At 43.3% G+C, this 18,087-nt stretch overlaps 1 protein-coding gene across 2 annotated transcripts in view; it reads right to left on the reverse strand.

The window, feature by feature from the left end:
- Positions 1-18,087, reverse strand: part of AFG1L (AFG1 like ATPase) — a 228,107-nt gene that overhangs the window by 124,743 nt on the left and 85,277 nt on the right. For both annotated transcript variants that reach the window (XM_069726254.1, XM_069726253.1), the window contains exon 3: positions 15,476-15,527. In XM_069726254.1, coding sequence (XP_069582355.1) covers positions 15,476-15,527 — 52 coding nt within the window. The remainder of the gene's footprint in view (positions 1-15,475; positions 15,528-18,087) is intronic.

The following is an 18,087-nucleotide window of genomic DNA, read 5'->3' on the forward strand; positions in this document are numbered from 1 at the left end:
AGACACAAGATGTTACAAATTTCATATATTATAGTAGAGGTAATAAGAAAAATGGATGTCCTAAGTAAAGTGTATTGTGCACAAGATAAGTATCCTATGTAAAGTGCATGTGCATATAGATCTATGGACTACCGTATATACTCGAGTATAAGCCGAGATTTTCAGCCCAAATTTTTGGGCTGAAAGTGCCCCTCTCGGCTTATACTCGAGTCAAGGTGGGTGGCAGGGTCGGCGGGTGAGGGGGTGAGGGCGCTGAGGTATACTTACCTAGTCCCAGCGATCCTGACGCTCCCCCTGCTGTCCCACGGGTCTTCTGTGCTGCAGCTCTTCCCCTCTTCAGCGGTCACGTGGGACCGCTCATTAGAGAAATGAATAGGCTGCTCCACCTCCCATAGGGGTGGAGCCGCCTATTCATTTCTCTATCAGCGGTAACGGTGACCGCTGATAGAGAAAGAAGCTGCGGCACCCAGAGACCGTGGGACAAACAGAGGGAGCCGGACGTCGGGACCAGGTAAGTATGTCATATTTACCTGTCCCCGTTCCAGCCACCGGGCGTCGCTCAATCTTCCCGGCGTCGCTCCGCTCTGACTGTTCAGGTCAGAGGGCGCGATGACGCATATAGTGTGCGCAGCGCCCTCTGCCTGATCAGTCAGAGCGGAGATGCCGGGACCGGACGCCGGAACAAGACGCTGGGAGCTGAAATCAAGAGAGGTGAGTATGGCTTTTTTTTTTTTTTTATTGCAGCAGCGGCACAGATTTATGTGGAGCATCTCTGGGGCAGTATGAACGGTGCAGAGCACTATATGGGGCACAGATATGGGGGCAGTATGAACGGTGCAGAGCACTATATGGGGCACAGATATGGGGGCAGTATGAACGGTGCAGAGCATATATGGGGCACAGATATGGGGGCAGTATGAACGGTGCAGAGCACTATATGGGGCACAGATATGGGGACAGTATGAACGGTGCAGAGCATATATGGGGCACTACTATGGGACAATATGAACGGTGCAGAGCACTATATGGGGCACTACTATGGGACAATATGAACGGTGCAGAGCATATATGGGGCACTACTATGGGATAATATGTGTTGTAAATTCTGTGGCAGAGCTCCCTCCTGTGGTCACAAGTGGTACTTCGGCTGATTCTCTCTGTGAGCTTCCGTTGGTGGAGGAAAGTGGTACTGCGGCTTCTGAGTTTCCTTCCTCAGGTGATGTGGTGAAGTCGTTAGGTGCTGCTCTATTTAACTCCACCTAGTGCTTTGATCCTGGCCTCCAGTCAATGTTCTAGTATTGGACCTGTTTCCTCCTGGATCGTTCCTGTGGCCTGCTGCTCTGCATAGCTAAGTTCCGCTTTGCTATTTTGTTTGCTGTTTTTTTCTGTCCAGCTTGTCTATTTGTTTTTTCCTGCTTGCTGGAAGCTCTGGGACGCAGAGGGTGTACCTCCGTGCCGTTAGTTTGGTACGGAGGGTCTTTTTGCCCCCTTTGCATGGTTTTTGTAGGGTTTTGTGTTGACCGCAAAGTTACCTTTCCTATCCTCGCTCTGTTCAGAAAGTCGGGCCTCACTTTGCTAAATCTATTTCATCTCTACGTTTGTCTTTTCATCTTAACTCACAGTCATTATATGTGGGGGCTGCCTTTTCCTTTGGGGTATTTCTCTGAGGCAAGGTAGGCTTATTTTCTATCTTCAGGCTAGCTAGTTTCTCAGGCTGTGCCGAGCTGCATAGGGAGCGTTAGGCGCAATCCACGGCTGCCTCTAGTGTGGTTGGAGAGGATTAGGGATTGCGGACAGCAGAGTTCCCACGTCTCAGAGCTCGTTCTATGTTTTTGGGTTATTGTCAGGTCACTGTATGTGCTCTGACCTCTATGTCCATTGTGGTACTGAATTACCTTATCATAACAGTACTGGAGGCCAAAAGTACTAATGATTCTCAATAGAGGGAAAAAAGAAGTTCTGAGACCATTTTTTTTTCTCTGCACTGTGTTTTGCCTTTTTTTTCCCCTAGACATTTGGGTGGTTCAGGACACAGGTGTAGCGATGGACATTAAAGGTCTGTCTTCATGTGTGGATCAGCTCACGACAAGAGTACAAAATATTCAAGACTTTGTGGTTCAGAATTCTATGTTAGAACCGAGAATTCCTATTCCTGATTTGTTTTTTGGAGATAGAACTAAATTTCTGAGTTTCAAAAATAATTGTAAACTATTTCTAGCTTTGAAACTTCGCTCCTCTGGTGACCCAGTTTATCAAGTTAGGATCATTATTTCTTTTTTACGTGGCGACCCTCAGGACTGGGTATTTTCTCTTGCGTCAGGAGATCCTGCATTAAGTAATATCGATGCGTTTTTCCTGGCGCTCAGATTGCTGTACGATGAGCCTAATTCAGTGGATCAGGCAGAGAAGAATTTGCTGGCCCTGTGTCAGGGTCAGGATGAGATAGAGGTATATTGTCAGAAATTTAGAAAGTGGTCCGTACTCACTCAGTGGAATGAAGGTGCGCTCGCAGCTATTTTCAGAAAAGGTCTCTCTGAAGCCCTTAACCCTGCTGTTCTGTTCGGTCTGGGGAGACCTATTTTGAACTTTGGTATTTTTTGGGGTGTTCAAGATGCGGTTCTGAAACTTGTGGTTGATTGACTTAAATGAGGATGGGTCGGTCGGCCACGGGTTTCAGAGACGCATCTTGAATATTTTAAAGAATATTGAAGTTCAAAGTCGGTCATTTTTGACCAACAGAACAGCAGGGATGTCATGGTGGGATTTCCTATGCCTGCTGGTCTGAATGAGTCTATGTCTTTGGCCATTCAGATCGGTCGACGCTTGCGTGAGCGTAAATCTGTGCACCATTTGGCGGTATTACCTGAGCTTAAACCTGAGCCTATGCAGTGCGATAGGACTTTGACCAGAGTTGAACGGCAAGAACACAGACGTCTGAATGGGCTGTGTTTCTACTGTGGTGATTCCACTCATGCTATCTCTGATTGTCCTAAGCGCACTAAGCGGTTCGCTAGGTCTGCCACCATTGGTACGGTACAGTCAAAATTTCTTCTGTCCGTTACCTTGATCTGCTCTTTGTCATCGTATTCTGTCATGGCATTTGTGGATTCAGGCGCTGCCCTGAATTTGATGGACTTGGAGTATGCTAGGCATTGTGGGTTTTTCTTGGAGCCCTTGCAGTGTCCTATTCCATTGAGAGGAATTGATGCTACGCCTTTGGCCAAGAATAAGCCTCAGTACTGGACCCAGCTGACCATGTGCATGGCTCCTGCACATCAGGAGGTTATTCGCTTTCTGGTGTTGCATAATCTGCATGATGTGGTCATGTTGGGGTTGCCATGGCTACAAGTCCATAATCCAGTATTAGATTGGAAATCCATGTCTGTGTCCAGCTGGAGTTGTCAGGGGGTACATGGTGATGTCCCATTTCTGACTATTTCGTCATCCACCCCTTCTGAGGTTCCAGAGTTCTTGTCTGATTACCGGGATGTATTTGATGAGCCCAAGTCCGATACCCTACCTCCGCATAGGGATTGTGATTGTGCTATGGATTTGATTCCTGGTAGTAAATTCCCAAAAGGTCGACTGTTTAATTTATCTGTGCCTGAGCACGCCGCTATGCGGAGTTATGTGAAGGAGTCCTTGGAGAAGGGGCATATTCGCCCGTCATCGTCGCCATTAGGAGCAGGATTCTATTTTATAGCCAAGAAGGATGGTTCACTGAGACCTTGTATAGATTACCGCCTTCTAAATAAGATCACGGTTAAATTTCAGTACCCCTTGCCGTTGTTATCTGATTTGTTTGCTCGGATTAAGGGGGCTAGTTGGTTCACCAAGATAGATCTTCGTGGTGCGTATAATCTTGTGCGTATTAAGCGAGGCGATGAATGGAAAACTGCATTTAATACGCCCGAGGGCCATTTTGAGTATCTAGTAATGCCATTCGGACTTGCCAATGCTCCATCAGTGTTTCAGTCCTTTATGCATGACATCTTCCAAGAGTACCTGGATAAATTCCTGATTGTGTACTTGGATGACATTTTGATCTTCTCGGATGATTGGGAGTCTCATGTGAAGCAGGTCAGAACGGTGTTTCAGGTCCTGCGTGCTAATTCTTTGTTTGTGAAGGGATCAAAGTGTCTCTTTGGTGTTCAGAAGGTTTCATTTTTGGGGTTCATCTTTTCCCCTTCTACTATCGAGATGGACCATCTTAAGGTCCAAGCCATCCATGATTGGACTCAGCCGACATCTCTGAAAAGTCTGCAAAAGTTCCTTGGGCTTTGCTAATTTTTATCGTCGCTTCATCTGCAATTTTTCTAGTATTGCTAAACCATTGACCGATTTGACCAAGAAGGGTGCTGATGTGGTCAATTGGTCTTCTGCTGCTGTGGAAGCTTTTCAAGAGTTGAAGCGTCGTTTTTCTTCTGCCCCTGCGTTGTGTCAACCAGATGTTTCGCTTCCTTTCCAGGTTGAGGTTGATGCTTCTGAGATTGGAGCAGGGGCTGTTTTGTCGCAGAGAAGTTCTGATTGCTCGGTGATGAAACCATGCGCCTTCTTTTCCAGGAAGTTTTCGCCTGCTGAGCGAAATTATGATGTGGGCAATCGAGAGTTGCTGGCCATGAAGTGGGCATTCGAGGAGTGGCGTCATTGGCTTGAAGGAGCTAAGCATCGCGTGGTGGTCTTGACTGATCATAAGAACTTGACTTATCTCGAGTCCGCCAAGCGGTTGAATCCTAGACAGGCTCGTTGGTCGTTGTTTTTTGCCCGTTTTGACTTTGTGATTTCGTACCTTCAGGGCTCTAAAAATGTGAAGGCGGATGCTCTGTCTAGGAGTTTTGTGCCCGACTCTCCGGGTTTATCTGAGCCGGCGGGTATCCTCAAAGAGGGAGTAATTGTGTCTGCCATCTCCCCTGATTTGCGGCGGGTGCTGCAAAAATTTCAGGCTAATAAACCTGATCGTTGCCCAGCGGAGAAACTGTTTGTCCCTGATAGGTGGACGAATAAAGTTATCTCTGAGGTTCATTGTTCGGTGTTGGCTGGTCATCCTGGAATCTTTGGTACCAGAGAGTTAGTGGCTAGATCCTTTTGGTGGCCATCTCTGTCGCGGGATGTGCGTACTTTTGTGCAGTCCTGTGGGATTTGTGCTCGGGCTAAGCCCTGCTGTTCTCGTGCCAGTGGGTTGCTTTTGCCCTTGCCGGTCCCGAAGAGGCCTTGGACACATATCTCTATGGATTTTATTTCAGATCTTCCCATCTCTCAAAAGATGTCAGTCATTTGGGTGGTCTGTGATCGCTTCTCTAAGAAGGTCCATTTGGTACCCTTGTCTAAATTACCTTCCTCCTCTGATTTGGTGCCATTGTTCTTCCAGCATGTGGTTCGTTTACATGGCATTCCAGAGAATATCGTTTCTGACAGAGGTTCCCAGTTTGTTTCGAGGTTTTGGCGAGCCTTTTGTGGTAGGATGGGCATTGACTTGTCTTTTTCCTCGGCTTTCCATCCTCAGACTAATGGCCAGACCGAATGAACCAATCAGACCTTGAAAACATATCTGAGATGCTTTGTTTCTGCTGATCAGGATGACTGGGTGTCCTTTTTGCCTTTGGCTGAGTTCGCCCTTAATAAGCGGGCCAGCTCGGCTACCTTGGTTTCGCCGTTTTTCTGCAACTCTGGGTTCCATCCTCGTTTCTCTTCAGGGCAGGTTGAGTCTTCGGACTGTCCTGGTGTGGATACTGTGGTGGACAGGTTGCAGCAGATTTGGACTCATGTAGTGGACAATTTGACCTTGTCCCAGGAGAAGGCTCAACGTTTCGCTAATCGCAGACGCTGTGTGGGTCCCCGACTTCGTGTTGGGGATTTGGTTTGGTTATCTTCTCGTCATATTCCTATGAAGGTTTCCTCTCCTAAGTTTAAACCTCGTTTCATTGGTCCGTATAGGATTTCTGAGGTTCTTAATCCTGTGTCTTTTCGTCTGACCCTTCCAGATTCTTTTTCCATACATAACGTATTCCATAGGTCATTGTTGCGGAGATACGTGGCACCTATGGTTCCATCTGTTGACCCTCCTGCCCCGGTTTTGGTGGAGGGGGAGTTGGAGTATATTGTGGAGAAGATTTTGGATTCTCGTGTTTCAAGACGGAAACTCCAGTATCTGGTTAAGTGGAAGGGTTATGCTCAGGAAGATAATTCCTGGGTCTTTGCCTCTGATGTCCATGCTCCCGATCTTGTTCGTGCCTTTCATATGGCTCATCCTGGTCGTCCTGGGGGCTCTGTTGAGGGTTCGGTGACCCCTCCTCAAGGGGGGGTACTGTTGTGAATTCTGTGGCAGAGCTCCCTCCTGTGGTCACAAGTGGTACTTCGGCTGGTTCTCTCTGTGAGCTTCCGTTGGTGGAGGAAAGTGGTACTGCGGCTTCTGAGTTTCCTTCCTCAGGTGATGTGGTGAAGTCGTTAGGTGCTGCTCTATTTAACTCCACCTAGTGCTTTGATCCTGGCCTCCAGTCAATGTTCTAGTATTGGACCTGTTTCCTCCTGGATCGTTCCTGTGGCCTGCTGCTCTGCATAGCTAAGTTCCGCTTTGCTATTTTGTTTGCTGTTTTTTTCTGTCCAGCTTGTCTATTTGTTTTTTCCTGCTTGCTGGAAGCTCTGGGACGCAGAGGGTGTACCTCCGTGCCGTTAGTTCGGTACGGAGGGTCTTTTTGCCCCCTTTGCGTGGTTTTTGTAGGGTTTTGTGTTGACCGCAAAGTTACCTTTCCTATCCTCGCTCTGTTCAGAAAGTCGGGCCTCACTTTGCTAAATCTATTTCATCTCTACGTTTGTCTTTTCATCTTAACTCACAGTCATTATATGTGGGGGCTGCCTTTTCCTTTGGGGTATTTCTCTGAGGCAAGGTAGGCTTATTTTCTATCTTCAGGCTAGCTAGTTTCTCAGGCTGTGCCGAGTTGCATAGGGAGCGTTAGGCGCAATCCACGGCTGCCTCTAGTGTGGTTGGAGAGGATTAGGGATTGCGGTCAGCAGAGTTCCCACGTCTCAGAGCTCGTTCTATGTTTTTGGGTTATTGTCAGGTCACTGTATGTGCTCTGACCTCTATGTCCATTGTGGTACTGAATTACCTTATCATAACAAATTTGAACGGTGCAGAGCACTGTATGGGGCACAGATATGGGGCAGTATGAACAGTGCAGAGCACTATATGGCACAGATATGGGGCAGTATGAACGGTGCAGAGCACTATATGGCACAGATATGGGGCAGTATGAACGGTGCACAGCACTATATGGGGCACTACTATGGGACAATATGAACGGTGCAGAGCACTGTATGGCACAGCTATGGGGCAGTATGAACGGTGCAGAGCACTATATGGGGCACAGATATGGGGGCAGTATGAACGGTGCAGAGCACTATATGGGGCACAGATATGGGGGCAGTATGAACGGTGCAGAGCACTATATGGCAGAGCTATGGGGAAATATGAACGGTGCAGAGCACTATATGGTACAGCTATGGGGCAATAATGAACATGCAGAGCACTATATGGCACAGCTATGGGGAAATAATGATCTATTTTTATTTTTGAAATTCACCGGTAGCTGCTGCATTTCCACCCTAGGCTTATACTCGAGTCAATAGGTTTTCCCAGTTTTTTGTGGCAAAATTAGGGGGGTCGGCTTATACTCGGGTCGGCTTATACTCGAGTATATACGGGTAATTAATATGCAAGATAACCTAGTGGTATGCATTAGCCCCATATATACATTGCCTTGCGAAAGTATTCGGCCCCCTGGAACTTTTCAACCTTTTTCCAAATATCATGCTTTTAAACAAAGATACCAAATGTAAATTTTTGGTGAAGAATCAACAAGTGGCACAAAATTGTGAAGTTGAACGAAATTTATTGGTTATTTTAAATTTTTGTGGAAATTAAAAAATGAAAAATGGGGCGTGCAATATTATTCGGCCCCTTTAACTTAACCCCTCTGTGACCTTAGACGTACTATCCCGTCGAGGTGCCCTGGGCTTATCTGACCCTGGACGGGATAGTACGTCATAGCCGATCGGCCGCGCTCACGGGGGGAGCGCGGCCGATCGCGGCCGGGTGTCAGCTGCTTATCGCAGCTGACATCCACACTATGTGCCAGGAGCGGTCACGGACCGCCCCCGGCACATTAACCCCTGGCACACCGCGATCAAAGATGATCGCGATGTGCCGGCGGTGCAGAGAAGCACCGCGCAGGGAGGGGGCTCCCTGCGGGCTTCCCTGAGCCCCCCGCAGCAACGCGATGTGATCGCGTTGCTGCGAGGGTCTCCTCACCTCCCTCCCTGCTCGAGCCCCGGATCCAAGATGGCCGCGGATCCGGGTCCTGCAGGGAGGGAGGTGGCTTCACAGAGCCTGCTCAGAGCAGGCACTGTGAAGGCTGCAGCGCTGCATGTCAGATCAGTGATCTGACAGAGTGCTGTGCAAACTGTCAGATCACTGATCTGTGATGTCCCCCCCTGGGACAAAGTAAAAAAGTAAAAAAAAAATTTTCCAAATATGTAAAAAAAAATAAAAAAAAATATTCCAAAATAATGAAAAAAAAAAAAAATATTATTCCCATAAATACATTTCTTCATCTAAATAAAAAAAAAAAACCAATAAAAGTACACATATTTAGTATCGCTGCGTCCGTAACGACCCGACCTATAAAACTGTCCCACTAGTTAACCCCTTCAGTAAACACCGTAAGAAAAAAAAAAAAAAAAAAACGAGGCAAAAAACAACGCTTTATTATCATACCGCCGAACAAAAAGTGGAATAACACGCGATCAAAAGGACAGATATAAATAACCATGGTACCGCTGAAAGCGTCATTTTGTCCCGCAAAAAAAGAGCTGCCATACAGCATCATCAGCAAAAAAATAAAAAAGTTATAGTCCTGAGAATAAAGCGATGCAAAAATAATTATTTTTTCTGTAAAATAGTTTTTATCGTATAAAAGCACCAAACCATAAAAAAATGATATAAATGAGGTATCGCTGTAATCGTACTGACCCGAAGAATAAAACTGATTTATCAATTTTACCAAACGCGGAACGGTATAAACGCCTCCCCCAATAGAAATTCATGAATAGCTGGCTTTTGGTCATTCTTCCTCACAAAAATCGGAATAAAAAGCGATAAAAAAAGTCACGTGCCCAAAAATGTTTTCAATAAAAACGTCAACTCGTCCCGCAAAAAACAAGACCTCACATGACTCTGTGGACCAAAATATGGAAAAATTATAGCTCTCAAAATGTGGTATTGCAAAAAATATTTTTTGCAATAAAAAGGGTCTTTCAGTGTGTGACGGCTGCCAATCATAAAAATCCGCTAAAAAACTCGCTATAAAAGTAAATCAAACCCCCCTTCATCACCCCCTTAGTTAGGGAAAAATTAAAAAAAATGTATTTATTTCCATTTTCCCATTAGGGCTAGGGTTAGGGCTAGGGTTAGGGCTAGGGCTAGGGTTAGGGCTAGGGTTAGGGCTAGGGTTAGGGCTAGGGTTAGGGCTAGGGTTAGGGCTAGGGCTAGGGTTAGGGTTAGGGCTAGGGTTAGGGTTAGGGCTAGGGTTAGGGTTAGGGCTAGGGTTTGGGCTAGGGTTAGGGTTAGGGTTGGGGCTACAGTTAGGGTTGGGGCTAAAGTTAGGGTTAGGGTTTAGATTACATTTACAGTTGGGAATAGGGTTGGGATTAGGGTTAGGGGTGTGTCAGGGTTAGAGGTGTGGTTAGGGTTACCGTTGGAATTAGGGTTAGGGGTGTGTTTAGATTAGGGTTTCAGTTATAATTGGGGGGTTTCCACTGTTTCGGCACATCAGGGGCTCTCCAAACACGACATGGCGTCCGATCTCAATTCCAGCCAATTCTGCGTTGAAAAAGTAAAACAGTGCTCCTTCCCTTCCGAGCTCTCCTGTGTGCCCAAACAGTAGTTTACCCCAACATATGGGGTATCAGCGTACTCAGGACAAATTGGACAACAACTTTTGTGGACCAATTTCTCCTGTTACCCTTGGGAAAATACAAAACTGGGGGCTAAAAAATAATTTTTGTGGGAAAACAAAAAGATTTTTTATTTTCACGGCTCTGCGTTATAAACTGTAGTGAAACACTTGGGGGTTCAGAGTTCTCACAACACATCTAGATAAGTTCATTGAGGGGTCTAGTTTCCAATATGGGGTCACTTGTGGGGGGTTTCTACTGTTTAGGTACATTAGGGGCTCTGCAAACGCAATGTGACGCCTGCAGACGATTCCATCTAAGTCTGCATTCCAAATGGCGCTCCTTCCCTTCCGAACCCTCCCATGCACCCAAACGGTGGTTCCCCCCCACATATGGGGTATCAGCGTACTCAGGACAAATTGGACAACAACTTTTGGGGTCCAATTTCTCCTGTTACCCTAGGGAAAATACAAAACTGGGGGCTAAAAAATAATTTTTGTGGGAAAAAAATTTTGTTTTATTTTTATGGCTCTGCATTATAAACTTCTGTGAAGCCCTTGGTGGGTCAAAGTGCTCACCACACATCCAGATAAGTTCCTTAGGGGGTCTACTTTCCAAAATGGTGTCACTTGTGGGGGGGTTTCAATGTTTAGGCACATCAGTGGCTCTCCAAACGCAACATGGCGTCCCATCTCAATTCCTGTCAATTTTGCATTGAAAAGTCAAATAGCGCTCCTTCCCTTCCGAGCTCTCCCATGCGCCCAAACAGTGGTTTACTGCCACATATGGGGTATCAGCGTACTCAGGACAAATTGGACAACAACTTTTTGGGTCCAATTTCTCCTGTTACCCTTGGTAAAATAAAACAAATTGGAGCTGAAGTAAATTTTTTGTGTAAAAAAGTTAAATGTTCATTTTTATTTAAACATTCCAAAAATTCCTATTAAACACCTGAAGGGTTAATAAACTTCTTGAATGTGGTTTTGAGCACCTTGAGGGGTGCAGTTTTTAGAATGGTGTCACACTTGGGCATTTTCTATCATATAGACCCCTCAAAATGACTTCAAATGAGACGTGGTCCCTAAAAAAAAATGGTGTTGTAAAAATGAGAAATTGCTGGTCAACTTTTAACCCTTATAACTCCCTAACAAAAAAAAAAATTGGTTCCAAAATTATGCTGATGTAAAGGAGACATGTGGGAAATGTTACTTATTAAGTATTTTGTGTGACATATCTCTGTGATTTAATTGCATAAAAATTCAAAGTTTGAAAATTGCGAAATTTTCTAAATTTTCGCCAAATTTCCGTTTTTTTCACAAATAAACGCAGGTACTATCAAAGAAATTTTACCACTATCATGAAGTACAATATGTCACGAGAAAACAATGTCAGAATCACCAGGATCCGTTGAAGCGTTTCGGAGTTATAACCTCATAAAGGGACAGTGGTCAGAATTGTAAAAATTGGCCTGGTCATTAACGTGCAAACCACCCTTGGGGGTAAAGGGGTTAATACTTTGTGAACAGCAGTTTTCAGCTCTTTCCACACATTCTCGATTGGATTGAGGTCTGGACTTTGACTTGGCCATTCTAACACCTGGATACATTTATTTGTGAACCATTCCATTGTAGATTTTGGTTTATGTTTGGGATCATTGTCTTGTTGGAAGACAAATCTCGGTCCAAGTCTCAGGTCTTTTGCAGACTCAAACAGGTTTTCTTCAAGAATGGTCCTGTATTTGGCTCCATCCATCTTCCCATCAGTTTTAACCATCTTCCCTGTCCCTGCTGAAGGAACGCAGGCCCAAACCATGATGCTGCCACCACCATGTTTGACAGTGGGGATGGTGTGTTCAGGGTGATGAGCTGTGTTTCCTTTACGCCAAACAAATCGTTTGGCATTGTTGCCAAAAAGTTCGATTTTGGTTTCATCTGACCAGAGCACCTTCTTCCACATATTTGGTGTGTCTCCCAGGTGGCTTGTTGCAAACTTTAAACAACACTTTTTATGGATATCTTTGAGAAACGGCTTTCTTCTTGCCACTCTTCCATAAAGGCCAGATTTGTGCAGTGTACGACTGATTGTTGTCCTATGGACAGACTGTCCCACCTCAGCTGTAGATCTCTGCAGTTTATCCAGAGTGATCATGGACCTCTTGGCTGCATCTCTGATCAGCGTTCTCCTTGTTTGAGATGAAAGTTTAGATCTTGGTAGATTTGAAGTGGTATGATACTCCTTCCATTTCAATATGATCACTTGCACAGTGCTCCTTGGGATGTTTAAAGTTTTGGAAATCATTTTGTATCCAAATATGGCTTTAAACTTCTCCACAACAGTATCACGGACCTGCCTGTTGTGTTCCTTGGTTTTCATGATGCTCTCTGTGCTTCAAACAAAACACTGAGGCTATCACAGAGCAGGTGCATTTATACGGAGACTTGATTACACACAGGTGGATTATATTTATCATCATTAGGCATTTAAAACAACATTGGATCATTCAGAGATCCACAATGAACTTCTGGAGTGAGTTTGCTGCACTGAAAATAAAGGGGCTGAATAATATTGCACGCCCCACTTTTCAGTTTTTGAATTTCCATAAAAATTTAAAATAACCAATACATTTCGTTCAACACAAATCACAATTGTGTTCTACTTGTTGATTCTTGACCAAAAATTTACATTGGGTATCTTTATGTTTGAAGCATGATATGTGGAAAAAGGTTGAAAAGTTCCAGGGGGCCGAATACTTTTGCAAGGTACTGTAGATGCCAATAGAATAAGGATAGATATGCATGAACTGCAATTACCTGTAAGAGGAAGGATATGATACTGTTCCTGGATGCGTCCACCCAGACGCGCGTTTCGGCTTCTGCCTTTGTCAGGGGTGGACGCATCCAGGAACAGTCTCATATCCTTCATCTTACAGGTAATTGCAGTTCATGCATATGTGGCATCTAAACATGGGGCTCATGCATACACCTCGGTTATCTGGTATATTAATCAGCCCATAGATCTATATGCATATGCACATGCAGGGCTGTCGTCAGGGCATTACTGCCCCTACTGGCATATGGAGCCCGATGAGCAGAGGGGGCCCACAGGCCAGCAGCTGATGTCAGTGCGCACGTCGCCAACGTATGACGTCACTGTCATATGCCAAGACGACGCTGCGCGTCTCAACTGAATCGGAGAGAAGGCAACCGCTGGAGGTCGGTCAGATAAGGAGAAACTTTTCTATTTTTAAAGCCGGGGTATGGGGCATATTATACCGCTATGGGGTGCATTATACAGTATGGGGGTGGAGGAAGCGAGGGAAAGGGACTCCATTCTAATCCTATGGGGCTGCATTCTACCCACTCCTATGGGGCTGCATTATACCGCTAAGGGGGTGCATTATACCGCCACGTGGGTGCATTTTACTGCTATGTGGGTGCATTATACTATATATGACTATAGTGTACATTATACTACTATGAGGCTGCATTATACTGCTATATATGACTATGGGGTACATTATACTATTATGGATGACTATGGGGCAATATGGAGAGACATGAGAGAAGTATGGAGAAACATGAGACACAATGGGAGGACACGTGGGGTCCAGATTGTGGGAGATTATTACTGTAGGGACTAATTAAAGGATATTTTTCAGGATACTATTTTCAGTGTGGGGGAGGAGAGGTATTGTTACTGTGCATGCTGACACGGTCGCTTTTCTTTTTTTTTCATCTGGCGTAGGATAGAGGTTGTGGAAATATTGGGCGGACTCTATTTTTCCATCAATATGGCCAAGTGAGAGCTTGACATTTCTGGGACAAGTTGTGCTTTTCAACGACACTATTGGTTTTACTATAATGTGTACTAGAAAATGGCAAAACAATTCCAAGTGCTGTGAAATTGCAAAAATAGTGCAATTCCACAACTGTTTTTTGCATTTTTTTTTTACCATGTTCACCAAATGCTAAAACCGATCTGCCACTATGATTCTCCAGGTCATTATAAGTTCATAGACACCAAACATGTCTAGGTACTTTTTTATTTAACTGGTGAAAAAAATCCAAAGTTTGCTAAAAAAAACAAACAATAAATAAATTGCGTCACTTTCCGAGACCATAGCGTCTCCATTTTTCGTGATCTGGAGTTGGGTGAGGGCTTTTTTATTTGCGCGCCGAGCTGACGTTTGTATTTATTCTATTTTGGTGCAGATATGATCTTTTGATCGCCCGTTATTGCATTTTAATGTAATGTTGCGGCAACCACAAAAACGTAATTCTGGTGTTTTGACTTTTTCTCATTACGCCGCTTAGCGATCGGGTTAATTCTTTTTTTATATTGATAGATCGGTCGATTCTGAACGCAGTGATACTAAATGTGGGTATATTTGTTTTTTTTTATTGTTTTATTTTGAATGGGGCAAAAAGGGGGGTGATTTGTACGTTTATATTTTTTCATATTTTTTTTAAAACATTTATTTTTTATTTTTTTATACTTTTGGCATGCTTCAATAGTCTCCATGGGAGACTAGAAGCTGCCACAACCCGATCGGCTCTGCTACATACAGGCGATGATCAAATCGCCTGTATGTAGCAGAATTACTCACATGCTATAAGCGCCAACTACCAGGCAGCGCTCATAGGAATCCAACAGTGACAACGGCAGAGTTTGACAGCGGCATTTAACGGGTTAATAGCCATGTGTGGATTGTGATTCCACCCGCTGCTATTTCGGCACATGTCCGCTGTTCAAAACAGTGGACATGTGCCAGACAAGATGTGGGCTCAGCGCCAGAACCCAAATCAAAGGGGGAGACACGACTTGTGCTGTACTAGTACGGCACATGTCGTGAAGGGGTTAAAAACACAATATGTTAATTTAGAAATTAATTTGGACTTTGGTTAACTTTTTTTTTTCTTCTCAGAATTGAAGGTGTTTTACCTTTAACCAGCACAATTATTCCTGAAACTTATATAGAATTATTGAAACATGTGATTCGTCATTATCAAATCGGTGGGAACAACTATTATTGGGTAAAACTAGCTTATTTTCATGCAAATTGTAAGATTCAACATTTTTTATATTACATGCAAGGGGATTACTGCATTAGTTATACTGATTTGGGCTGTTTCCTATGTGGGCCACATACAAAAAGAAAACTAAAGTCTGTATTTAGTTTGATTTGCCAGTTATTATTTGTGTGATGTGTTCTTAGTAACTTAAGATTAAGTAGCTATAGCATGGTTCTGATTCCTTTGTAGACCATCTCTCACCCCGACATACGTGGTCATACATTAGGATAGCGTGTTAGGAAGAGGGTCTATGTAGGTCCACACTGCTCTCCTATACTGCATCTTTTTCACATTCTTTAGCTCTGAATGTCTATCAGGATATCCCATCGCTCTATTATCAATTTAGGTTTCAGCATTATTCTGGGGTAAGTGACTAAGTGAACCAGTCATTTGCTTATTTATGGGATGGTAGGAATTTATTTTGAAAGTGAATATATAAAAGCATCACTTACCAACATCTCCAAAGACATACAACCCTTTTTGAGGCTTCTGTCGAGTGAAAAGCTACAAAAAAGAAAAGGAGTAAAAAGTTAAGGAGGATCTATCACCTACTGGAGAAACTTCATGAGGTAAAGGATAGAGATATTTTTTATATATAGATGTTTTCATGCTTCTAGTCTCCCTCCACACAATAGTATCTCCTAGCTCAGAGGCATGACTATAAGTTAAAAAAAATAATTTCATAATTTCTATTCTCTAAAAGCTTGAAGTCAGGCTCTCTACTGCCTCACTGTCATGACAGCTTTGTGAGACTTCCTGCCTCTGAGCTGTGAAATACCACTGTGTGGAGAGAAACTGTGAGCAGCATGGAATCACATGGCAGTCCTGTGCTGCTGTGTTACTTAATACTGGATATAGTGATATAAGAAGTAGTGTAGCATGAATTCCTTTATATTATGAAGCAACAGAAGAAAAGAGAATACAGACATCGCAACAAAGGTAAAGCCTATCATAACATATCCTCAGGAGGCTGCTGTTGACTTTGTGTGCACGTCAGATGAAGAAGCAGCAGCTATATCCCTCCATATTACTATGACTCTTTACAAGCAGCTATTAATTTAGGTTGATTAACCTCTGAGAAGCAGCAACAGCCTCCTGCAGATTATCATTTACAAGCTGCTGTGTTCTCCCCTTTACCTAAACTGTATAATACACAGAAAAATTTTAATACAAACATCATGAACAATTTTCTATTAAGTCAAAATCAGTCTTCTAGCAGGAAATAACGGAATTTGAATGAATCTATTTACTCATAATCCTGACCAGATATAAGAGCAACGCTCAGTTTACCATTCAGAGGCAGTAAAGAATTAGCTCCCCATCAACATTTATATCTCCCAGAGAACAAAATCAGATTTTGCTCTTACTATTGTAAAATCAAAGTAAGACCTTGAGTGCCTGAAGTAGAAAAACATTTTCTATCTTCCCTATGATATGTAGTAGAGAAAAGAGTTATAATTTCAGATATTATCACTTCCTTTACAGAAGTCATAAATCCGCTTTAATCACATCACAATACCTCACTACTTTTCAAGTCCTAATAGAATGTGCCACTTTAAATTAAGACATAAAAAAGCAGTGACTCCACCTCAAAATCATGATCCCAGGGCTCATTCTGCATTAGGGGTCCTTCACAAGTGATATTTCTTGTAAGCAAAAAATTATCTTAAATGTGAGTTGGTCAGTTTTAATCAATTTTTGTAAATACTTTTATGCCCAAAAATGACAAAAGTTTTTTTGCAGTGATACCTTTATTGGCCGACAAGAAAAAACATATTTGCAAGCCTTCAGAGCACAGGGGCTCCTTCTTCCGACAAATTTACAAATGAATTAATAAGACAAGAGCACAACATTTAAGAGATATTACAACAGGACAATTGTTAATGAGGTAGGGGGTGATGCCTCCTTAAAATAAGCCAGAAATGAAGAGGCGGTGGGAATGTTCCCTTAGTCATCTGGAGACTGTTTGGTAGAGGTGTGAATTTTATAGTGAGTCATAAATCCAGGTGTTAAACTGAGTCCTATTGTCAAAGAATTGAACATCCTTATCAGTTTGAATTCCGAATTTCTTCTCATAGAATAATATAATGTTAGAGAAGGAAGGGACCTCAAGGGTCATCGTGTCCAATCCCCTGCAAATGAAAATAATGATGATCCCTCTACAGTGTGACATCCCTTCAGATATTTGTAGACAGCAATTAAGTCTCCTTTTATCTTTTATTTTTGCAAACTAAATATTCCTAGATTCTTTAACCGCTCCTCATAGGACACACTTTGTAACCCGCTCACCATCCTATTAGCTCTTCTCTGAACTTGCTCCACTTTTTCAATGTCTTTTTTTTTTAAATGTGGTGCCCAGAACTGGACACAGTATTCCAGATAAGGCCTGACCAATGAGGAATAGAAGGGGTTAATTACTTCATGTGATTTAGACTCTATGCTTTTCTTAATACATCCTAGAACTGTGTTTGCCTTTTTTTGCTGCTGCATCACATTGTTGACTTATGTGCAGTCTGTGATCTATTAGCATATCCAAGTCTTTTTCACATGTGCTGTTGCCTAGTTCTATTCCTCCAATTCTATAGGTGTAATTTGTTTTTCTTGCCCAGATGTATAATCTTACATTTTTCCCTGTTGTATTAGTTGCTGCCCATTGTTCAAGCTTATCTAAATCCTTCTGAATTCTGTCTCTCTATCCTCTATAGTGTTAGCCATCCCTCCTAGCTTTTCATCATCAACAAACTTGATTAGTTTACCTTAAGTTCCCATATCTAGATCATTTATATAAATGTTGAACAACACTGGCAGCAGGACAGAGCCTTGTGGTACCCAACTTGAAACACTTCTCCAATTGGATGTGTAACCATTTATTACCACTCTTTGAGTACGATCACTGAGCAAGTTATGAATCCACCTAACCGTAACCTTGTCAATCCCATACGTGGTAATTTTTTCAATAAGGATAGTAAGAGATACTTTATCAAATGCTTTGCTGAAGTCAAGAGATACTATATCTACCACATTTCCCTGATCCACCCAGTCAGTGATTCCATTATAGCAAGAA

Source organism: Ranitomeya imitator, chromosome 5 (genome assembly GCF_032444005.1).
Source record: "Ranitomeya imitator isolate aRanImi1 chromosome 5, aRanImi1.pri, whole genome shotgun sequence".
Taxonomy (NCBI): domain Eukaryota; kingdom Metazoa; phylum Chordata; class Amphibia; order Anura; family Dendrobatidae; genus Ranitomeya; species Ranitomeya imitator.